The sequence below is a fragment of the Peromyscus californicus genome, unplaced genomic scaffold, assembly GCF_007827085.1.
Source record: "Peromyscus californicus insignis strain IS unplaced genomic scaffold, ASM782708v3 Scaffold_13__1_contigs__length_99412109, whole genome shotgun sequence".
NCBI classification, from domain to species: domain Eukaryota; kingdom Metazoa; phylum Chordata; class Mammalia; order Rodentia; family Cricetidae; genus Peromyscus; species Peromyscus californicus.
The window spans coordinates 8,419,998-8,445,089 of record NW_026294424.1 but is presented as its reverse complement, the minus strand read 5'-3'; the positions used below and the strand labels follow the sequence as shown (position 1 = coordinate 8,445,089).

General features: G+C 46.4%; 1 protein-coding gene across 3 annotated transcripts in view; it reads left to right on the top strand.

Moving 5' to 3' along the window:
* The window catches only part of LOC128108180 (kremen protein 1), a 261,267-nt gene that overhangs the window by 176,890 nt on the left and 59,285 nt on the right, over positions 1–25,092 (top strand). Inside the window, exon 1 of one of the 3 annotated variants that reach the window (XM_052734402.1) lies at positions 8,885–9,068. The exons of the other annotated variants lie outside the window; for them this stretch is intronic. Coding sequence (XP_052590362.1) covers positions 8,978–9,068 — 91 coding nt within the window. The 5' untranslated portion in view covers positions 8,885–8,977. Of the gene's footprint in view, positions 1–8,884; positions 9,069–25,092 lie in introns of those variants that run through there. 3 annotated transcript variants of the gene reach the window in all.

The window sequence follows — 25,092 nt, the reverse complement described above, 5'->3', positions numbered from 1 at the left end:
GCAGCATCTCCAAAAGGATTGCCATGAGAATGAAGAGGAGCAGTGCAGAGGGGTCCTGGCACCACTGCCTGTTGTTACTTTTTTCTACTTTGGGAGGGCCTGCCACCCAGCTCCCAGATTAATCACACACCCAGCTCTCAGATTAATCACACACAGAGGCTTATTCTTAATTATAAATGCCAGGCCTTAGCTTGGCTTGCCTCTTGTCAGCTTTTCTTAACCTAAATTAGCCCATCTACCTTTTGCCTCTGGGCTTTTACCTTTCTCTATTTCTGTATTTCTTTCTTTCTTACTCTGTTGCTGGTTCTGTAGCTGGGTGGCTGGCCCCTTTCTTCTTCTTCTTCTTCTTCTTCTTCTTCTTCTTCTTCTTCTTCTTCTTCTTCTTCTTCTTCTTCTTCTTCCTCTTCCTCCTCCTCCTCCTCCTCCTCCTCCTCCTCCTCCTCCTCCCCCCCCTTGATCTCTCCTCTTGCTCCTCCCAGATTTCTCCTCCTTATTTATTCTCTCTGCCTGCTGGCCCCCGCCTATCCTTTCTCCTGCCTTGCTATTGGTTGTTTATCTCTTTATTAAACCAATCAGGTGTTTTAGACAAGCACAGTAACACAGCTTCACAGAGTTAATGCAACACAAAAGAATGCAAAATATCTTTGCATCATTAAAGCAAATATTCCACACCATTAACAAATGTAACACACCTCAAAATAATATTCTACAACTACCCACAAAATTGGTGCCAAATATGTAATATTCTTGCACTAGGATTCTGAAGGAAGAAGTATGGTACTTTTTGTCTTCAGATGATACATATTAAACTGAGGGATGTATTGATAGATAGTAACTAGCAAGAGGGCTCAGCAGTTAGGAGCACTCCCTGCTCTTCCAGAGGACTTGAGTTCAGTTCCCAGCAGCTCACAAACACCTATAACTCTATGGAACCTAATGCTTTCCTCTGGCCTCCATGGGCACCACACACATGGCATACATTCACACAAACATATGTATGCATAAATAAAAATATAAATTCTTTTTTTCGAGACAAGGTCTCACCATGTAGACTTGGCTGTCCTGGAACTCACTCTGTAGACCAGGCTGGCTTCAAACTCACAGAGATCTGCCTGCCTCTGCCTCCCAAGTGCTGGGATTAAAGTCATGTGACATTACACCCAGCTTCAAATAAATTCTTTTAAAAAAGAAAGTAGATAATGAGGGTCAGCAAGATGGTTCGGTGAATAAAGATGCTTGCTGTAGCCGGGCGGTGGTGGCGCACGCCTTTAATCCCAGCACTCAGGAGGCAGAGGCAGGCGGATCTCTGTGAGTTCGAGGCCAGCCTGGGCTACCAAGTGAGTTCCAGGAAAGGCGCAAAGCTACACAGAGAAACCCTGTCTCGAAAAACCAAAAAAAAAAAAAAAAAAAAAAAAGATGCTTGCTGTCTGCCTGACAGTGCAAGCCTGTTGACCTGAGTCCAGTTGCCAGAACCCACGAGGTGGAAGGAGAGAACCAACCCCACCAAGTTGTCCTCTGACCTCTACATGTGTGCCATGGCACACAACACACTCATCACACACACACACACACACACACACACACACACACACACACACACACATGACAACAACACTAATAATCAAGTGAACTTTAAAGTAGATAACAGGGTTATTGAGATGGCTGAGCAGATAAGAGTGCTAGCCGCTATACCTGGTGACCTGAGCTTGACCTCCAGGCCGCTTATACTTGTCTTCTGACCTCCATACACATGCTGACACACACACACAATAAGTGTTTTTTAAACGCCAGAAAGAAAGTAGAAAATGCTTTTATTGATGTTACATTGTGACCTATTTGCTTATCAACCCCTCTCTGGTCCCTGCTGCCCATACACTTAAATGGCATGATCCAACATTTGGTATGGCCTTCATCTCAGGTTTTCATATGAATCAGTGTGGCTTACAAAGCCAAAGAATGGACCTCTTTAAGGTTAAAAAAAATTTCTGATGCAGCTTGGGTTATCAAAGCATCCCTCTTCTCCTCGCCCTCCCTCCCTCCCCATCTCTCCCTCCTTCCCCATCTCTCCCTCCCTCTCTCCCTCCCTCCTTCCCTCTCTGCCTCCTACATGCTAGGGAAGTGCCTGACCACTGAGCTCTGTCCCCAGATCCATAACATCTCCTTTCCTGATTCGTTTTCACTGAGTGGTCATTAGCTTTTGAGTCACCTGACTGTGGAATTTTCTGGAATACTGCATTTCTGGGAAATTCTCTGTTAGATGGCAGGGGAAGGGGCAACTGTGGATACATAAGGAAAGCAGCTAGGCTCTTCAGAGGTTCTTGCCTCAAAGGTTCTTTAGAATCATTAAGTCAGGCTCCAAATACGATTTGGCCCATGTTCCTGAAGCCGCCGTGAGGGCTTTGGTGTTGTCATTTGGTCTGGGCAGTGAGATCCATTTCGTGGCTATACCACCCTGAACACACTTGGTGTGTCCTAATGGAATCTAAGTAGAGTTAGGCCTGGGTAGTGCCTGGGTAGGAGAGTTTGGGGTTAAGGGAGGAGGAGGTCCACATTGTCCCGTTCCTGTGTGTCATGCTTTATGGACCTTTTTTATGATATTCTGCTGAGCTCAGTCTAAAGAGTCCTTGTTTCCCACATGTTTGGAGCTGAGCTCCTCGACGTATTCAAGCTCATGCTTCGGTTTGGAAACACATCTGTCCTCCTCGGACGCGCAGCCAAGCTTTCTTCCTAGTATTTTTAGCTCCTGTAATCTTTCTTCCTTCTCTTTAGTTTTTCTCAGCTCTTATTTTCTTTCTGGAAGACCCGCTAATCAAGAGGAACGTGTGCCTGCTTTTATGAATTCTTGTCTTCTCCCTTTATGGCTCCACCCTTCAAGCTGCGGTGGACAGTCCCCCTTGTCTCCTCAGTTGGTTTATCCTGGCACACAAGCAACCAACTCCCACACCCAGATGGGGACACAGCTGAGGTCCGTGGTGCAAAAGGACAGAAAAACTTGGGAGAGCAAATGTGGAGAGTCCTGAACTGTGACGCGTGGCATAGAGCACATGTGTGGACTCTTCACCAGTCACAGGCCTTGGACCTGAGATGGTAACTGACGTTCTGTTTACCCGGGGGCCACTTGCCACCTGACTTTAAATTCAAGATGACTCCATTCCCTTGTTTTCACCCAAATGTCCCCACAGTTCACGCTCTGAATTCAGAACAGTGAATTCCCAGCTCTCTTGGAATTCCTATCACTAGATCCTGAACTAGGAACCTGGGGAGGCAGGATCTGTAAACACGGTGCTGAGCCAGGTCTAAGTCCATAGAAATTGAGAGAATAGGGGCTGGAGAGATGGCTCAGTGGTTAAGAGCACTGGTTGTTCTTCCAGAGGTCCTGAGTTCAATTCCCAGCAACCGCATGGTGGCTCACAACCACCTGTAATGAGATCTGGTGCTCTCTTCTCACCTGCAGCCAGAACATTGTGTACAAAATAAACAAATAAAAAAAAAAAAGAGCCGGGTGGTGGTGGCGCACGCCTTTAATCCCAGCACTCGGGAGGCAGAGCCAGGCGGATCTCTGTGAGTTCGAGGCCAGCCTGGGCTACCAAGTGAGTTCCAGGAAAAGGCGCAAAGCTACACAGAGAAACCCTGTCTCGAAAAACCAAAAAAAAAAAAAAAAAAAAAGAAAAAAGAAAAAGAAAAAGAAATTGAGAAAATGATCCAGTGTTTGTTTGAAATGCTGAGAATGGGTACATGTAGTTCAGTGGTGGAAGGCCATGTGCTTGATCCAGACAGACAGACAGAGGCAGAATTATTTTGTTCATCATGGAGTTTTGGTGAGACAGGACTTTGTATCCCAGGCTGGCCTTACACTGCCTGACTTGCTCTACTCCCAAGTCCTGGGATTACAATGGTGTGTACCACACCCAGTTTAGTCAGTGCTGCGTAAGGAGCCCACAACTTTGTGTGTGCAAGACAAGCACTCCACTAATTGACCTATATTCCCAGTCTCTTTCGTGTGTGTGTGTGTGTGTGTGTGTGTGTAAAATCACATTAGTCATGTAGTGTGTCTTTCTGTGTGTATGCGCCCGTGTGTTTGAAGGCTTGAGTGTGGGGGTCAGAGGACAATTTACGGGAGTCAGTTCTCTTTCTGCTATGTGAGCCCCAGTGATCAAACTCAGGTCACTAGGCTTGGTGGCATGTGCCTTGCTCTGCTGAAGCATCTCATTGGTCCTCAGGGTCCTCCTTCATAACACCTGGGGGAGGGGTTCTGTGGAATATGATCATTTGATTAGAAGCACTGCAAAGCACTTAGGAATTTATTTTAAAGACAAAGTCTCACTATGTTGCCCTTTAGCATGGGACTGCCTATGTTAGGACACACTGGCTTCAGACTCACAGAGAACTGCCTGCCCTTGCCTCTAGAGTGCTGGCCTTAAGAGTGTGCACCGATATGCCTGGCAAGTAAAATCTCTAGATGTTCGGGACCACACACCCTTGTGTTGTGCCTATTTGCAACATGACAGTCTTCTGAGCAAAAGTGTTCCAATTGATAGTTTAAACACTAGACCGCGCCGAACTCTACCAGCTTAGGGAGGTCTCCCAGGAAGAGGAAAAGGATCTGACTGCAAAGTGTAAGCAGGTAAATAGACTCAGATATTAGCATCTTCCTGAAGGCAAGGGGCTACTATGAATGTCCTCATTCTTTCCATGAAATAAGGCTCCGAAACTCCCCAGGCATTCAAAGCATGGAAGTGAGCATTTGGGGCTGCTCCCTGCTGGAGGCCAGCACCACATAACTGAGCAAAAGACCTTGAGCCCTTAAGCGCTATGACCTAGACGCACTCAGCTGTATTTTTAGCTTCCCGTACGATGTTTCCATCACCTGTGCTGGACTTTTAGCTTCAGACAGAAGGTGGGGGTAGGGAGGGCCAGAGAGATGCTTCTTTCTCACAGCAGCCCAGGGGGCAGGAGCTCACAGGCTGAATTATGCACAGGGTCACTTTCATGGGTGTGCCGCCTGTGTAGTGACAAAGATCCAAAGTGCTTAGGGAAGTCTCAACCTTTTTTTGTGAGGAGAGGCGGTTTGAGACAGGGTTTCTCTGCGTAGCCCTGGCTGTCCTGGAACTTGCTCTGTTGCCTAGGCTGGCCTTGAACTCAGAGATCTCCCTCCCTCTGCCTCCTGAGTGCTGGGATTAGAGGTGTGTGCCACCACCACCTGGCTTTGAAACCATTTCTTAAGGCTCCGCTGTTACCATCTTGAAATCCTTGTTTTGTTTGAGACGGTCTCTCACTCTCGGCACTGAACAGCCAACAATCTTTCTACCTCAGTAAATCTGAACATAGCACCTGTATTTAGGGTTTCGCTGTGTAGCCCTGGCTGTCCTGGAACTCAATCTGTAGACCAGGCTGGCCTCCTGAGTACTGGGATTAAAGGCGTGCACCGCCATGCCCATCTAGGACCCTGTATTTTCATTTCCTACTCAGCCATACAAACTGTCGAGCTCATTCTTACTGTATGTACCAAAGCCTAATGAAAGCTTGTCCTGCAAGGACAACTGTCTATACAGGGGAGAGGCAGAATAGTCCAAAGCTGTTATCACGAAGCCTGAATGCCACGGGTTGGCCAAAATAACCTTGCTTTCAATCTCCTGTGTGACCCCTTCCTGTGTTCTCCTCTAACACCCAAAGGAGATGTAGAGTCTAGTAAACTCTGTCCTGCTTAACTTCCCCCCAGCATCCCCACGGATTACTGCAGTGGTTTGGGTGGAACCCAAGGACTCACTCACATCAGGCAAGTGCGCTCTCTCTAGCTCAGTGTTCCACATTTCCAGCCCCAAGGGGGACAGATGTGAGCCCGCCTTCCTTCAACAAATATTTAGGGTTAGGGTTGGAGATGTGGCTCAACCAGTGAAGTGCGGGTCGAACACGCACAGAGCACCGTGTGTCGGTTTTTCTGAAATACCCTCAGGCACACACACATCCTAAACCTGGCTATGTCCTCAGCTGGTCTCATGTTCCCTACGGATGGGTCTTTGTTTTGAAACAGTGTCATGTAGCCCAGGCTGGCCTTGTACTTATATAGCTGAGGATGACCTTGAATTCTCTCGGTTCTCCTGCCTCAACCTCCTAAAAGCTGAGATGACAGGCATGTGTGTGCCGCCCAGCTTGTTTACTTGGTGCTGGGGGTTGAACTCGGGTCTTTGTGCACGCTAGGGGAACGCCCCGCTGAGCTGTATTCCCACCCCATGACTGGTAATTTGTTGAAGGGAGGGACGGGCTGGCCTCTACCTAGAGTCTGCACCAGTGTTACCTGTTCATATTCTGTGGCTTTGAAGGTAATTCTGCTTTTGAGGGTGAAAGCCAAGAGTGTCGAGGCCTCAGACCTCACTGGAGGAGCAAAAAGGCTGGTGTGTTTCCTTTCCTGAGGAGGCATGAACCAACACCCATTCGCCCTAAACTTAGCACCAACAGCAGATAGTGAAGACTCCTCCCAAGCCCAGTTTGGTGAACCAATGAATTTGTTGGGCTTCACTACAGGAGCTGGGGTGACTCAAAAACAGGTGTCCCACCAAAAAGTCCTATCCTACCTTGAGTAACAACCTCCAAGAAGCAGCCCTGTGGAGAGCTGCCTTCAGCTGACCTTCCACCTCTCCCGAGATCACAAGCACCTGGGGCAGGAGAGAGGTTGGAATCCCAGGTCAGGGTCCTGTGACACTCCCTTCCTCTAGAGCGGGTGTTAGCAGCCCGTCATGGTCACCGCAGGCTAAGCTTACTGCCCTTTCCTTGTTGAAACTGTGGGCAGAAGCGCTCTCCTGTCGGTGATGACCAGTCCTCATGGTTCATGTCAGGCCCTCAATAAAAAAAAGCTTGTACAACAGAGGCATGTGTGGAGGAAGATGGAGGCTGTGTTCTCACTAGCAGGTGGAGGGTGTGTCCACTGGGTGGTGGGGGCGTCCACTCAGGAGCACCGAGGGTTTTTGAATTCAGGAACGACAGGGAAAACAAACAATTGAACAAGATTCTTCTTGCCACAGCTCTGGGTCGTGTGGGTGGAGAGGGACAGAAAGGCAGGCGCCTCGTGGGAGGTAGCTACGCCCTTGGGGCCCAGCTCTAGGAGCTACCTCTTGAGTGTGGGAAGGCAGGGGGAACGCAGGCCCAGCAAGAGGGCGAGGGGCACAGGGGTGGGTGTACCCCATGCAGGCCAGGGAATCCCGCGGGGCCAGGACCGCCCAGCCCTGCTCCGGGGCGCAGCGAGTCGGCACACGAGGGCAGATGTTCCCGCCGCCCAGCAGGGCGCAGGCCCGCACTTGCCAGCCCCGGACCAAGGACTTGAAAGCTCCCGGCGCGCGGCCCGGACCTGTCCCGCCAGGCGTCACCGTGGCGTTTTAGGAGAGAGCAATAGGAAAATCCCCGCTGCCTGGGGGTGTGAGGAGGAGGAAGGAGATTCGAGACACAGCGGGGAGAGGGCCCTGCCTGGGGAGGCGGAGATTTTAAGCAACCAGCTCTCTGGAGCCCCAATCTTCCGTCTGCAAGAGACACAGCGCCTACCCCATCGAGTTGATCACTTTAGTTACTTCTATCTCTTTGAATCTTGAGGTCTTTTATTGTTCCTATTTTGCTGATGGTTGAGCAAAATACAATATATGTATAGTGCCACCCATTTTATGCTAATTAGAAGTAATTTAACCGGGAGTGGGGACGCACACCTTTAATCCAGCACTTTGGAGTCGTAGGCGGAAAGGTGAGTTTGAGGCCAGCCTAATCTATGGTTCCAAGCTAGCCAGCACTGCATAGTGAGACCCTGACTAAAACTAATGATAAAATAATAATAATAATAATAAATATGAAACTGGTACGATGGCTCAGCAGGGAAAGGCAATTGCTACCAAGCCTGACGACCTGAGTTCGATTCCCAGAACCCACATGGTACAAGGAGAACCGACTCCCTCAAGTGGGTCTCTGACCTCACGCATGCATCCGAACACACACACACATACATAGAAAAAATAATATATATATGTATGTATGTATATTTTACCCCTATGTGTAACAGTCCTGGCTGTCCTGGAACTCGCTCTGTAGACCAGACTGGCTTCTAACTCACAAGAGATCCACTTGCCTCTGCCTCCTGAGTGCTGCGATTAAAGGCATGCGCCACCACCGCCCGGCTACAAATAAAATATTTTTAAAAGAACAATAAGTTGCCCTAGTTGGCACAGGATGTGATAGGATTCTGTACAGGGCTCAGTATGCCGTCGCTTTGATAGCTGCAGGACTTCACAAGGAGAAAGAACTCCACATTTACTGAGCTCCTACTGTGCGTGCGTGGTTTCCATGCATCATCTCATTCTGTACAACCGCTTTATGGAACAGATGGTGTCGACACTCCACTTAGCAGAAGGAAGCCCCGTTTCCTTTAAACTGGTACAAGATCTTACGAGTGACCAAGTGGGATACGAACCGGGTCAGGCGGACTCCAAAACAAGCTTTGGCTAACCACGACCATGAGTCTAGCAAGAGAGGCGCTTTGCACTGGTTACTACCGCAGAGGTGGAGCCCGCGCGTGGGCCACGACCCAGGTGAGGGTGGCGATGGGGGTCACTGGGCGCCCGGCCTGTGTCAACCCCGCCAACCCTCAGCGTGGGGACTCGGAGGCAGGGCCGGGTCCCGCCCGGGTCCCGCCCTCACCTGTAGACGCCACACCTCCAGTGGCCTAGCCTAGCGCCCCTAGGGGTGGGGCCGGGGGCGGGGGGCGGGCTCGGGGGCGTGAGTGGCAGGCGGCGGGTCCAGGACGCGCGTGCGCAGTCGGCCGGGCTCCGGAGGCTGGCCGGCGGCTGGTGGTGGGGGCGGCGCTGAGGAGGGCGGGCCGGGGCGGGCCGGCCGGCCGGGGCGGGGCGACGCTGAGCTCCGTCCTGCTCCCATGGCCGCCCCCGGCTCCCGGAGCTGCCCCCTCTGCCCCGGGCCGCGCCCGGGGGTCCCGCACTGACGGCCCATGGCGCCGCCCGCCGCCCGCCTCGCGCTGCTCTCCGCCGCTGCGCTCACTCTGGCGGCCCGGCCCGCGCCCGGCCCCCGCCCCGGCCCCGGTGAGTGAGACCCCGGCCCTCCCCCCCCTACGCCCCGCTCTCCTTCCCTCGCGCGTGGACCCCGGAGCAGGCGATGCCTGGGCTTCTGTCCCCGAACGCGGCGTGGACGCGCCTGCCCCGTTACCAGGACTGTGTCCCGCGCGCCGGCTTCGAACTTCCCGGGACGCAGCTCCTTTGGAGCTCACGGGAGAGAAGGGGTGCGTGACGGCTAAGGTCGCCCGTCCCGAGTGCAGACTACGCCGAGTCCGGCGTCCTGCTCCCCCGGCCGAGTCCACCGCGCGGTCCGCCCGAGGTGTTGCCCTCAGCCAGGATGGAAGCCGGGACTCTGCTTAGTTTCCACACGCCCTTCCTTGCCGCAGAATCCCTTCCCAGTGGAAGAACAGGCGTGAGGATGTCGTCCGGCCCAGTTCAGTTTCTTTGCGGGTTGTCGGGTGCTGAGCATACGCTGTGAACCTGCCGCTTGGGTCTCCACCCTAACTTGCAGATTATGATGTTGCAAAGACAAGGGTTTTGCTGGTCAAAGAAAACTCGGAGTTGCTTTGTTTCCTTGCCAGTTCGGATTAGAGAAAAGGCTGAGACTTATTTTCTGTGCGATTTTTGAGACAAACTTTGAGCTCCGTGAACCTCGGTTAAAGGGAGTATGATGATAACTCACTCCTGTGCAGTGTTGGTGAACATTGAAGGATACACTGTAGGCAACATGCACAGAATGTACCACCATGTACAAAAGGCCATCAGTAAAAATTTAAATGTTCCTTTTTTTATAGTGTTTCCCAGTTCACTAAAGACTAGACACCTAGTTTACCCTGGGAATACTGTGAGCTGCTTATATGATGAATCCCGGCAAAAGGTAAAGCTGGGCTGTAGAACGGCAGAATGAAGTGTTCCCAACACTCCGAACTCAGTAGAAGTGGTTTCTAGGTGATTGTTGCCTTCTATGGGACTTCTGTAATTTGCCCACTTCTACTGTTTGTAGTATGTGAGCAAGGAGGGAGGGACGTTCCTAGAGCCAGGACGTGTCAACATAACTGTAACCTAGTAACCCCTTAGCTCCACTTTGTCATCTATGTGTTCGGGATTTGATGTACTCTCTGGAGACAGAGGTGCGGGTAGAAATAGGCTAGTTTCCCTCCTAGAAAGGGCACAGCAATATAACTCTGAAAAGCATTTTGAGCCAGTTCTGCCCGTGCTTTTGGGAGGTGGTATCTGCTAGGCACCTTTGCCTTGCTAGGTCAGATGCAGCAGCTCTCGGGTAAAGTCGGTGTGCTTTTATTTAGGAGTCTTGAGTGCGGACAGATATATGACTGTTGTGGAACAGTTTATGCTAAGTAATTCAAACTCATCAGCCCGGTTTCCCAGCATTCTGCTACATCAGTGCTTTTGTGACATTTCCCCTCTGGTTCCAGAAGCAGTTTCAGAGACATACCACATGGTTTTTCAGCATCACATCCTGTCAAGAGCCTAGCCACTAGTTTGTTAAATCCTTTCCAATTAAAAAAAAAAAAAAAGCTGTACACTGAGACGATGCCAAACTTACCATTTCATATTTTGTGATACTGTAATTTTCTCTAAAATTTTGTGGATGGAAAAAATTATTCCAATACTTATATTCTGCACAACTTTGTAATATTTGAATTACTGGTGGTTTGCATTTTTGAATGCTGACTTTATGAAAACAGTTAGCTCACTCCCCTTCTGTGTTATTCTAATTATAGTGTGTAGTCAACCCCAAATGATCTCCTGTCTCTCCATTCTTCTTTTGACGTGCTTTCTCTTTCACAACTGATAAGAAGGAAGACAGAGGTTAGTGGTAGGGTCTCTTCTAGCCTCTCATCATCCTCCCCTTCCTTCTCATCTGGAATTTGTCCTATTAGCCAATAGTATGTGGTGCTTTACTATCCGAGTTTGGTTACCTGCAGGGTCTTCATACTCTACAGTATAGACTATCTTGGCCCATAGATGAATAACTTAAATGTTTAAGATAGTAGTGAGTCTTTTTATAAATCTTTTGTTGTTTTGCTTTTTTGAGACAGGGTTTTTCTGTGTAGTCCTGGCTATCCTAGAACTCACTCTGTAGACCAGGCTGGCCTCAAACTCAGAGATCTGCCTGCCTCTGCCTCCCGGGTGCTGAGATCAAAGGTGTGCACCACAATGCCCAGCTTTCCTTTTATAAATCTTAAAGCAAGAAAGTATTGCCTTTAGGCTCACTACTAACCAATACAAGTTGGTGTGCTCAGTATAGGTATTAATGTGCTCAGAGTGTAGCATAGGTGGACCAAAAGCAAAATGATTAAGACAAACTTACAGCTTCATAATATCCAAATTGGGAATTTTGGGTAGTAGGCAATATACCATCTGTAGTTTAGAATCTAAAAACTTTAAAGTGTTACTTATTGGGGGTTATAGACATGGGGGCATAATGTCTTGATTATAGAGATGAGAGCACTTTTGGGGGTCCATCCTCTCTGTCTACCCTTTGGGTCCCAGAGATTGAATTCCTATTGCCAGGCTTAATTCAAACACCTTTACCTCCTGAGCCATCTTGATGGCCCCTAGTTTAGAATTTTTGAGCCTGGAACTCTACCTGAGGCTCTAGATCAAGGCAAAACTGTAAATGATTTAGGCTTTGAGGGCCACAGATGGGCACAGTTGTAAAAACTCACCTCCAACGGTGTAGGCAAAAGTAGTCATAGAAAAAATTAACAGGCATTGCTATTTTTGTTTTTCTTTTTTTCCAAGACAGGGTCTCACTATGTAGCTCTGGCTGTTGGTACTCACTGTGTAGACCAGGCTGACCTTGAACTCACAGATGACTGCCTGCCTCTGCCTCCCAAGGGCTGAGAGCAAAGGTGTGCACCACCACACCTGAATGCATTGCTGTGTTTTGATAAAACTCTTTGGACATTGAAATTTGAATCTTTATATCATTTTTGCATGTCATAATATATTGTCCTTTTGAACGTTTTATAATTAAAAACTTACATGACTAATCATAACTTAGTTTATGGGTCATGATTTGGCTGTACGTGTACTAAAGCCTTGTGCTAGGTGCATGTGAACTGACTTTTAAGTGTTTACTGATCTGGAAAAAGCAACAAAGAGGGTTGATTTTGGTGAATGGACGAACCCTTTACCATTTACTGTGAATTAACTTTTACATACATATGGGAGTCAGGCACAGTGATGATGCAGCTCTACTCCCAGGCTTTTGGAAGGTTGAGCTAAGAGAGTGGTTTGAGGCTAGCAACCTGCCTGTGCAGTGTAGTAAGGCCCCATAAGCAAGGAAGAAATGCTAGCTAAAATGGTAAATTTTACATTTTACTATGCTTTTTGAAAAGATATAACTGGGAAAAGCTTGTTTATATAAATTTCGATCATTAATAAATGAAAATTCAGTGCACTGCTTAAGGAAATAATTCCTACCTCAGAGCTGATCCCTAGTTTGTTCACTCAGCTATGCAGGCAGATGTTGCTTGAGACAAACTGTTGAGAGATCTTCTCTTTTGCCAAGAAAAGCCAGGCAGCAGGTGGCACCAGCCCTGAGACCCAGAGAAACAACCGGGAGTGGGCGGGAGGGAAGAGACCAAATTCCCGTCACTTCCTAAGCTATTGGTTTTTACGTCCACACTTCTATTGTTGTGTGAAAACAGCAGTGTGCTTTGGATGGCTGATTCTCTTTTAATTAAACTAATTTGGAAGAAAGCAAAGTGAAACATGGAAACATAGCAAGCTGGTTGTGTTTGTACTGCTGGGCAGTGAATGGGAATGTTGAGAGAGACCAGAAGTTGGTGTCTGTAGCTTTTGTCTGAGGTTTTATCTTCTGAAGAATAAGGACCAGTACCAGGAATCGAGCGTCCCACAGCACCCCCTGCACAGGTTCAGAGGGAGAGCTCTGACTTCTTTTGGCAGATGCATCTCTCTGTAGGTAAGGATGACTGACATTCCTTCCATGTTCAGTTTGACCTTGACTTGCCCTAGAACCCAGAAGTATTCTTTTAGGTGCAGCAGGCCCTGAGGCCCAACCTTTTTTTGCCCTTTGCTGTCATCGCTCTTCCTCCCAGGATTCAATGTCTTTTCCCTAGATCTCAGCCTCTTGAGAAGGTCTGTACTTAGCCAGCACAGGGGGAGGAGAGAGGCCATTGTAGAAATGTCATTCTACAGAAATTGTACTTCTCTCCAAGGAAATCCTTCTCCCGTTCTGAGCTCTTTCTAGGTAAGCACCTCCTTAGTTGTCCTTGTACAGCATGAAGAGGATGAAGTTGAGGGCAGTCTCTAAGATGGCCGTCTTGTAGGCAGAGCTGACTGTCCCGCTGCCTCCTGCAGTAGGGCCCTCTGGGGGCTTCTCCCCTGCTAGGGCCTGCTTCCAGTGTCTCCGGCCACAGTTTAATCCCTGGCACGGAACCAAAGCATTAAACTTTTATTGTTCAATTTACCACAAGGGCGAGGCCCTGTTCCTAGTGGGCTGAGGAGGCTGTGGCCGCTTCCAAAACCCGAGTGTCACACCACATTAGTAACTGCAGACTTTGAAGGCTGGATTTCTTTCAGTTTGGTTAGATTGTTGGTTAGAACCAGAACAGTATACTTACACTCTGCATTTTAAAGCCAGGAAAGTAAAGACAGCATAGGCAACTTTTAAAGATGATTCATTATGGTGGTAGCCATCAGCCCGTGTGAGGACCCTGTGTGGTTTCTTTTTATCCTCAAAGTAGATACATTATTGTGTTAGTAGCTTTCTTAGTATCCCAAAATCAAATAACAACATGGCAGCCAAGCAGCTCTCTTTGAGAATAGTAGGGATTGCTAGCCAATCCCATCATAGTATGTAAATTACTTGCTGCTGTTCAATCTATAAAAATTCATCTTCAAAGAAAATTACTGGGCTGGTAAAAATATTTTTAATAATGACCACAGAAGTCATATTTATTTTTCTTTGAAGTTCTTCCGAAGAATCTTCTGGTTCTAATCAGTTTGTTCCCACATAAAATACAGTGGAAATCTACAATAATAAAATCCCCATTTCTCTGTCTATGGGGAAATAAACAGGGTGAGGACTGTCTTTTTTGGGGGCTTTCCCCTCGCCTTGCCCCAGACTCAAAGCCTCTATTACTGGTGGGTGTTTTGGCATCAGTTAAGGTCCTTCAATCCTTCCCTCCCTCCATGTTTTGCTCTTTCATTAAAGTGTTTCTGTTGTCTAATTATATCCTTTCAATCAAATTAGAGACTGCAGCATCTGGTGCGGGCCCTAACTGCTGCCATCTGCACCTCGAGTATACAGGCCTTTTCAGCTGAGAATCACTCAACTTCCAAATGGCAGGAAGAGATTTGGAAGAAGTTCAGTTGGAGGAGAGGTTAGCTTAAAAAGAGCCTCTGCAAAGGCTGGGTGCACTGTCCTGCCTGCTGCAATGTATGCATGGTATTACAGGACCTCATTGGCCTGGCTCACCCGAGAGGCTTCCTAAGTGCTTCCGGCAGCTGAAGGGTTCCTAATTGTCTTAACTGAAGTGACCAGGCTTTCTCCTCCCTGTTAGGGTTTGGAGGGCCCCAGCAGAGCTGAGAATGTCTCCCTCGAGTACAGTCTTTTGTTATATGACCACTGGTGAACGGATGTGACACTTTCTCTTCATTTGGCCATTTCTTCTAACTCAGTGATTTCAGCAGAAGGAGATTTTTGCTCCCTAGGAATAGTCTGTAATACTTGGAGGCATTTTTTTTTTAATTGTTACATGGGGGATGCTATTCCTATGCAGCAGATTGAAGCCCGGGCGCTGTTAAACACACCAGCAAATTACCTATCTGTAAAGATCGTGTTGAGGGGAAACCCAGGCCTGTCCTAACTATGTCATTGTTCTATCTTCTCACTGTGACCTGAGACCAGGCTACTCACATCAACATTTTTTTACTTGTCCTGAAGCTGGCTGTGTAGACCAGGCTGGCCTAGAAAGCACAGAGATCTGCCTGCCTCTGCCTCCTGAGTGCTGGGATTAAAGGCATGTGCCACCACACCTAGCCAAGACGTAGATTCTTGCTAGAAATGACAATACATACCTATAATCTCAACACTCAGAAAAGCTGAGGCAGGAGAATCAACAGTTTGAAGCTAGACTAGGCACATAACAAATCCCTGCCTAGAAGAAAAGGAGAAGAACAATAACAACATGATGTTAGGTGTGGTCACACACACACCTGTAATTCCATCATTTTAGATGTAGAAGCAAGGATTCAGGAGTTCAGGGTCAGCCTCTGCTATAAAGCAAGTTTGAGGCTAGCCTGGCTTGCATGAGACTATCTCAAAAAGAAGCACATTTTCCATTGTCCACATCTAAGCTCCTTTAGCATTTCAGTGCATAGCATTCTGTAAACCTGCATAGAGTGAGGACATCTATGATTCCCTGTCTTTCTACTTCCACTTAATATTGTCAGATTAAGTATAGGATGCCCAACTGAACTTGAATTCGGGTAAAAACAAAATAATTTTTTAGTTTTCGTGTGCCTTATTCAATGTTTGAGAATACTTCTAAGAAATTATTCAGTAGTTGAGTAATTTTGAGTAGGGAGAAATTTTGCATTTGTTTGTTTTTCAGTTCTGAGGGTAGAATTCAGGACCTTGCACAGGCTAGGCACGCACTCTGCCTCTGAGCTACATACGTCCCTAGTCCCTCCTTAGCATTTATCTGAAATCAGATGAAACTGTTGTGCTTCCCCTGCTGAGCCTGGGATCCTACTCCAAGACCCATAAAACACTGCACGAGACTTCCAGCCTTGGACAATCAGGCTTATTCCGTTGGCCACTCTGTCCTGGTCTCACTGCTCTAGGTGTCTAGGGATGACCGCACTGCCCATCTTGTCCCTGGTGTAGATCATAGCTGGGCCGAGTCCTTCCTTTAGCTCTGACTCTTCTCCCTGGCCATCGTTTCTGAAGTATGACTCTTGAGTTGGATTTCGTGTTGGGATCAATGTAACAAGTGCTTATCAAATGTCTGCTGAGTGTGGAGATCTCTCCCTAGGACTTGTTTGTCCCCATGCCAGATCTCAGGAGCCAGAGACTGTTACTGCAGGGTTTGCTTTGGCGATGTGCTCCAGAGATAGCTTGTCCACCTGGCAATTAGGGCCTCCTCAGGAACTCTGCTATTATTTGACCATCCCCTATCAACTAAAGGGAGCTGAAAAGCCCAGAGCCTGGCTTCCATGGAACAAGGACCACACCTTCCAGGACTTCATTATTGGAGAACTTTCTGATCATCTGACAGTAAAAATAGATCACAGGCAGTGCTGATAAAACTTGTCTGGAGGCTGGGTTTTATTAGTTTATTTAATCTATTTTTAGTCCAATTGAGAGCTTTAGACAGTGCAAAATAGGATTGCTAGAGGCTTGGGATATAACTCAACGTTCCAGATCACTTGCCTAACTAACATGAGTGAAGTCCTAACTGAGGCCTGCAAAGAAAAAAAAGAAATAGGATTACTCATGATCGTGATGTAAGGTATAGATGTGAACCAGGTGTTTCCTGCTTAAAATAAACTCAATATAAAAATGGCTCAGTTGGCAAAGGGTTGGTCTAGCACACACGACATTTTGGGTTTATTCCCAGCACCAAGTAAAGCATGTTGCATCAGCACATGCCTGGAATCATCACTTTTGAGGTAGAAGCAGGAAGATCAGATGTTCAAGACAATCCTCAGTGAGTTCAAGTTCAAGACCAGCCTGGGCTACATAAAAGTGTCTTAAAGCCGGGCAGTGGTGGCGCACGCCTTTAATCCCAGCACTCGGGAGGCAGAGGCAGGCGGATCTCTGTGAGTTCGAGGCCAGCCTGGTCTCCAAAGCGAATTCCAGGAAAGGCACAGAGCTACACAGAGAAACCCTGTCTCGAAAAACCAAAAAAAAAAAAAAAGTGTCTTAAAAAAACAAAGGGTACAGGGGGACTTTATCATCTATTTCATTTATTTGTTTGTTTGTTTGTTTGCTTGTTTATTCATAGACAGGATCTTGTGTAGCCTAAACTGGTCTTGAACTATAATTTTCCCACCTCTGATTTCTGAATGCTGGGATTATAGGTATGTATCACCATGCCTGTTTTATTAATTAATGTAGAACCCAGAGCTTCATTTATGCCAGACAGGCACTTTACCAATTGAGCTACATCCTCAACTTTAATTTGTTTTTTGAGATAATGTGTCACTGTGTCAGAGGCTTGCTTTGTGTTTACAATCCTCCTACCTCAGCCTCCTGAGTGCTTGATGACAGTCACTGGACCCCAAGTCTGGCAGGTTTGTTTCTTTTTTTTTAAATTAGCAAGTATTTGACTTTTAAGTACTTGATTTACACAGAACTTCCTGGAACTTCTCAGAGGTGATTGCTAGGTAGCCAGAAGGCTGATCCACAGACAAAGAAACTGGGGTACCTGGTTGTGTAACAGATTCCCCCAGCTGTGCATTTACTCTGTGTGTGTCCCCCCCACCCCCCCCCCCCCCCCCCCCCCCCCCCCCCCCCCCCCGTTTCACAAACATAAACAAAAACAGCTCTTTCAGTGAGCTGTCTTTTTTCTCTCTCTCTCTCTTTTACTCTCTGTGTAGCCCTGGCTTCCTGGAACTGACTCTGTAGACCAGGCTGGCCTCCAACCCAGAGATTTCACCTGCCTCTGCCTCCGGAGTCGGATCAAAGGTGTGCGCACAACCGCCTGGCCAGTTGTAGAGGATTCGATGTTAGGCTGTTTGGGATTGTTTAGAGGTAGAATGTGTGCTTTGCAGTTCAGGGCTTGGGTTTGGTCCCTAGCAGAAGAAATAAAGCATGGAAGTAGCCAGAGCTGGGGACTGAAGCTCAGTGAGGACGTGGAATATTGAAAATCGTTGTTGTTCAGTTTTTAGTTTTGACGGGGATGGTATTGAGATAGGGGCTCATGTGAGGGAAATTTTCAGCTCACTCCGTAGCTGAGGATGATCCTGAGTCTCGAACCTCCTATTTCTGTCTTTGATGACAAATGGACACCACTTCACTTCAAAAAAAAGGTCATTTTGAGTCACTTTGTAGCTACAGTAGCCTTAAACTCGTGCCTCATCTTCCCAAGTGCTGGAGTTGCAGGTGTGAGCACAGTGGCCGACCGCTTGCCTGGCATGAGTGTTGTTTTAGATTTCCCTTGGGAAACATGAACAAATGTCTGTCTTCCCAACAGGGTACTAGGAACAGTTTAAGCCCAACTTGGAGAACCAGTGAGTTTATTGGGCTTATATACAGGAGTGTAGGTGACCCTAAACGAGCTGTACTGTAGAACAGTCTCGTTCCAGCCAAGGTTTGTCACCTGTCAAAGCTGCACGGAGGGGGTCCCCCTCTTCAGTTAACCTTCCACCTCCTACACACTCCTGCATTTCCCCAAACCAAGTACAGCTGGGCTTGAATTATGGGCAGCTCTTCTGTGAAGGGATGGCAGCAGGCCTGGTCTTGTGAGGGTCTCTTGCAGTTAACCGTAACAGTCATGTCATACTTGGAGGACAGTGAGTCACAACAGCAGTGGGATTCCCTGAGCTGGATCCCCAAAACAAACCAAAAAGGTAAAATGCTTGGGAAGCTCATGGCAGGACTGGGAGCTTTGAAGCAGGTCAGGTGGGTCAGTGTCTGTGGTGCTGGGAACCCTGTGATCTGTTTAGTGCCCTTCCCACAGGAGTATGGTGCTGGGAACCCTGTGATCTGTTTAATGCCCTTCCTACAGGAGTGTGGTGCTGCCTCTTCTGGTCCCAGCCTTGCAGCAGCTCACCATCTGTCTTTTTGAGGGTTTTGTTTTGTTTTGTTTTCTAAGAGTAAACTGAGATACTGTCTATCAGAAAACTAAATTCAGAAAGCTGAAAATATGTCATGTTTTCTGTTTCCTTATGTGAAGAACGTTTTTGTGTGAAATCTGATTTCAAGATTGGACAGGCTGTGTATAGATAAATACCTCAAGTAGTAGGACATCATGGTGCTCACATGTTATATGGGCAAATAAATGGTTCATATCATCAGCACATAATGGAATATGCTCTCTTGGCCCTGACAGTAAAGTCCCTCAAGGAACTTTGTTATTGTTGTTACTGTTGTTTTGGTTTTTTGAGACAGGGTTTCTCTGTGTAGCTTTGGAGCCTTTCCTGAAACTCACTCTGTAGCCCAAGCTGGCCTTGAACTCACAGAGATCCACCTGGCTCTGCTTCCCGAGTGCTGGGATTAAAGGCATGCGCCACCACCAGCCGGTGGAACTTTGTTATTAATGAAATGTTTTAGGACTCTTCTAAGCAGGTAACTTCTTAACTACTCTTCTTAAACTAAGGCCTGTTTAATCTGTGTGTAAGTTAGGGACTTCAGTGCTGCTGACTTAGTGCAGAAACTGGGCTAAGGACGTAGCTAACTGACAGTGTATGTGCTTAGTATGTGCGAGGCTCAAGGCTTCCATCTTCAGAACACCAAAAAGAAAAGCACTAAACAAAACCCCAACTATCTTTTGTGTATCAGGGAGATGATTATATGTATTCACAATGCCCTAAATCAGTGGTTCTCAACCTATGGGTTATGACCCCTTTGGGGTCGCATATCAGGTATTTATATTATGATTCATAACAGTAGCAAAATTACAGTTATGAAGTAGCAATGAAATAATTTTATGGCTGGGGATCACCACAACATGAGAAACTGTATTAAAGGGTTGCAGCATTAGGAAGGTTGAGAACCACTGCTCTAAATGGTAAGTAGAAATTCCTTAAGCACTACTGCATATTCATGGTGGCCGTTCCTGGCAAAAACATATGTTCACAGCAACACCCATAGCATGTTTCCCAGTGGGTGCTGCCCGGGTGGGAGGGAAGGATGCTCCAGATGAGAGCCAGATGGGACAGAACGTCACCAAGCCACCTTCTCTCCTTTGACAATTAGTTTTTAAAAAATTCTTTGTTTATTCATTCATTTATTTTTGGCTGTGTAGCCCTGACCGTCCTAGAATTTATGTGGATCCTCCTGCCTCTGCCTCCTTAGTGCTTGGGATTATAGGTGTGTATTGCTATTCCAGCTTTATTTTATAAAAAACCTAAATTATATTTTAGTGTGTGTGTGTGTGTGTGTGTGTGTGTGTGTGTGTGTGTGTGAGAGAGAGAGAGAGAGACAGAGACAGAGACAGAGACAGAGACAGAGAGATGAGAGAGACAGACAGAAAGAGAGACTGAGCTGCTCCGGAGCTTGTGTTGGAGGCTGGATGGCACCTTGCTGGAGTTGGTCCTGCCCTTCAACCACGTGGGATCTGCGTGTCAAACTTAAGTTGTTAGACTTAGCTTCAATCACCTTTACCAACTGAGCCGTCTCCAGTCCTCAGCTTCACTTTAAAATTTTTACTTAACAAATAATAAGACCCTATCTATGACATCTTCTGAATTTAACCCTCTGGCCCTGTGCTTACCATGAGCTGTTTTTCATGGAATGGTCTTTTACATAATTCAATATTTTGCCTCTTATAGAAAAGACTAAATTAGAGATTCAGATAAAAGAATTCAAGCTCCCCTTCCAGAAGTATACATTCTTAGGCTAGTGTTGGCATCTCATGTCTATAAGCTCAGCACTCAAGAGGGTGAGGCAGGAGTTTGAGGATAGCCTAGGCTATATAGTAAGTTCCAGGTCAGCCAGGACTACATCATGGGACCTGTCTCATAAAAAGAAATATATATATATATATATAATTTTTTTCAGTAAAAGTAACTTTGGGAAGCATGGTCTTTTCTTTCTGTTACTGTGATATTGTATGTGTAAGCATGTGTGCTAGAGATTGAACCAGAGTTTCACATATGCTCAGAAGGTACTCTACCACTGAGCCACACCTCCAGATCTCTGTCACTGTCTTTCAGAACATTATCTCCTTAAATGAAAAGGAAACTCTGAAAGATATTTTAATAGAAAAGCTACTGATACTTAAAAAATTATAGTGATTATTTATGTGCTTACACTACTTTGGGCAGAAGTACATCTTGTCCTACGTTCACTTTGCAAGGTTAACGTGTTATCCAAGAAATAGTATGTGAATGATCGTCTGGAGTTTAGATGGCTGCAAACTGGGCTGCTTGAGTTTATGGTTCTTGACAAGACGCTAAGGCGTATTTATTACAAAGCAGTATGCTACTAATGATTTTTAGAGTGGCTTCCATTTTTTTATTATGAGAAATTGAGAAATGCACAAAAATAGTTTAGGAAAGCCACAAATACCTATTGTGTAGGGTCACAGTTCCCAGCTGTAGCTACTGTTATTTCATTCTCCACCCTCCCCCTCAACACTTAGGGTATTATGCAACAAATCTCAGATATCATCTCATCTCATCTGTAAATGTTGCAGTCCTGATCTCTAAATGATAAGGATTCATATATATATATATAATATATATATATTATATATATATTACAGTATACACTGCCATTATGGAAACTAAAAATGTGGCAATTCCCTGATGTCAGAATGTATATGAACATTATATCATACTGTCATGCTTTCCTCTAAATAATGAGAGTTTTTGTAGTTCTATAAATTATCCATCTTCCAAATTTCATAAATATTTTAAGAACAGAAAGACTGGCAAGATGGTTCTGTGGGTACTTTCCTCTAAGCCTGATGACCTGATTTTAATCCCTGGAACCCACATGGTGAAAGGAGAGAACTGAGTGACAGGTTGTCTTCTGACCATCACATATACCCCACACATAAATAATAAAACTGCAATTTAAAAAAGCCCAGAGGTACTCTCAGCAGAAAATGTTCTCTGGTATCTTGTTTTAAACACTGGAGTTGGTAGCCAGACCAACTGACTACACTTAGAACCCTAGCACTTGAGAGGCCAAGGTGAAGAAGCTTCCTTCGCTGCGTTTGAGGCCAGCCTGGGCTAAAATGGGAGACCTTGACTGAAAACACCAGAGTCAGGGGTGGTGCCAAAGCCTGTAATCTCAGCACTTGGGAGGTGTTTGTGGTTAGCTTGGCTATCTATCAAGTTTGAGGCCAGCCTGTGCTACGGGAGATCCTGTCCCAAAGAAATGTATGTATTTTCCCATATAGATTTCTCTTTCTTCCTTTTTTCTTTTTCTTCTTCTTTTTTTTTTTACACAGGTCTCTCTGTGACAAAGCTCTAAACCAAGCTGGCCTCAAGCTCAGAGAGATCTTTCTGTCTCTACCTCCTGAATGCTGAGATTAAAGGTGTGAGCCACCATGCCCAGCTTCCATGTTGGTTTCAAAGCAGGCGGAAAAGTAGCCAGTTTGTTCTAACATATGGTCGATGGAGGTGCAGGTCATCCCACACAGAACACAGACTTAAGTTTTGGTGAATTAAAAGAAACGTAGACTCTTACCTATGTCACATGGAGAGACAACTACTAATTCTAGCCTAAAATCAATAATTCCATAGATTCCCTATGAGAAAAATATTCTTTTTCAGTAATGTGCAGTTTGTACAAATAGTATGTTAGGTGTTTGAGACAGGGGCTTCTGTAGCCCAGGTTAGCCTTGAACTCGCTCTGTATTTGAGGAGAAACTTGAACTCTTGCCTCTACCTCCTAAGCACTGGATTTGTTTCTGTGAGAGGGTCTTGTCATGTTTTCTGGGCTGACCTGGAACTCATGGTGGTTCTCCTGCCTCAGCACCCTGAGTGCTGGGATCACAGGCATGGGCCACCACATCCATCTTGTAGCCAGTTTCCTATTACTGTCTGAGACCACCAGTTTGGGAGGCTTCGGTCCAAGGTCTGTCTGTTGTCCTTGTTACTTTGGAGTCTGGGACAAAGCACACGGGGCAGAAGAGAAGGCCGAGGTGCCTGAGTCTCGGTGACTGGAGTACTTCCTTCCCCATACTGAGTAATATTCGGGACTTCTGGTTGCCATGGTAGCGTTGGTGGGTGTTCATTTTTTACATAGTGCCCCTTCCCTTGATACATGCAATGTGGCCTCTGGAATAACCTGTTATTCCTAGAAGGCCTAGAGAATGTATGTGGGCCCCTCTCCTCTTTCCCTTGTGTTCATTCTGATGAATTAAGTACTTTGTGATAGTTTTAGTGTATGTATTTTCTGTGTTTTTATTTGTTTGTTTCTGTGGCTTTCTGAGACCGTTTTTGTCTATAGTTCTCGCCCAGAACTTGCTGAGCTTTGTAGTTTTACACAGGATTTTTCTTTTCTTTCTGTCTCTCTCTCTTTCTCTTGCTTTCTTGCTCTCTTATTTTCAGGCAAGGACTCTGTAGCCCTGGCTGTCCTGAAACTCACTATGGAGACCAGACTGGCCTCAAACTCAGAGATTCACCTGCCTGTGCTTCCTGAGTGCTGAAATTAAATGTGTACACCATTGCGGCTGGCTTGCACATGAAATATAAAATGCAATGCTTGTATTAATTTGTATTTTCTTCTTAAGTGTAATTATTGAATTATGTAATTTAAGTGGCATATATAAATGAAGATGTGTTTTATATTGACAGCTAGATTTTGATCAGAAAACAACACTTTGCTTCATTTCTTCCTTTCCTCCTCTCTCTCTCTCTCTCTCTTTCTTTCTCTGTGTGTGTGTGCACTCGAGTGTGGGCCTCACTTGTGTAACCCTCGAGACCCTCTGTCCTGGTGTACTCAACCTGTCCATCAGGGAGGGGCAGCAGCTTTCTGGGCACTGTGTTGCTGGCCAGGGCTTGCCCACGGTGTACCCTGCCCACAGTGTTCCCCCCACTCTTCTCCAGTTCCTCCCTCACATCTCTCCGGACCCTGCCTGACCCTTCTGTTTCAGAGACTGACCACTGCCTGATACTGCCGTGGATTTATGATCTGTGTTCCCTGTTAACATGGCCAAGACTCCACAGTCTATTCACCACAGCTCTGGGCAGTGGTACGGACTGAGTAAATGTCGGGTGAATTCATGAATGGTGGGGTCGACATCAGGTCTCTTGCCTCCATTCATCCTCTTTTACTGAAAATGTGAATATACAAGGCACCAGTGATCTTTGTTGTTTTAGCCTCTCCTTGCTTATCTAGACAAAGCTTATGTCAGATTCCTAGCAGCAGAGAAGCCATTACCTGGTTCACACCCTGGTGAGGTCAGGATGCACAGATAACTTTCAGTCCATAACACTGTTCGTTTTTCCTGTCTTTTCCTCCCCAATGGCATGCACTAGGCAAGTCTGGTTTAAAAAAAAAAAAATCATTAAAATCTAGTATGCTTATTTAAAGTGGACCCAAGAACCGCCTGAGATGGGCTACCACACCTGCGACCTTATTGCCTGAGAGGTAGGGGCAGCAGGAACAGGAGTTCAAGGCCAGAATCAGCTACATAGTTAGCCCTAGGCTAGCCTGAGCCACAAGAGACCCTGCCTCAACCAGAAAAGTCATCACGTCACATTCTTGTTGTTAAATGACATCTCGACCCCATTCACGGCACATTCTTTTGAGGTACAAATAAAATCCTTGGGAACATGACCCACAGGTTGCTGTGTATAGCCAAGGCCATTGCTGTGAAAGCCTGTTTGATGGCTTGTGAGTCACTGGCCTTTTTTGTTTCCTTGCTTGCTCATTTGAGACAGAATCTCATGTAGCCAGGCCAGACTTTAACTGGCTTTGTAGCCAAGGATGACCCAGAACTCCTGATCCTCCTGCCTCTATCTCCAGGTGCTGGTGTTACAGGTGTATTCCACCATGCTCTGATTTCTTGGCACTTTTTTTTTTAGATTTGGTTTTCTTTTTATTTGTGTGTAAGTATATGCTGTGTGTGTACTGGTGCCGGCAGAGGCTAGAAAGGGCATTTGATCTTCTGGAGCTGGAATTACAGGCCATTGTAAACTGCCTAATTTGGGTGCTGGAAGCAGACCTCAGGTCTTCTGGAAGAGCAGCAAACACTATCAACAGCTGAGCCATCTCTCCAGCCCCTCACTTTTTAAAAAATGTATTTTTATTGTCTATATTTAAGGCAGGCAACATAGTGTATTTTTTGTTTGTTTCTGTTTTGAGACAGAGTCTCACTATGTAGCTCTGGCTAACCTGGAATGCTTTATGTAGACCGGGCTAGCCTCAAAC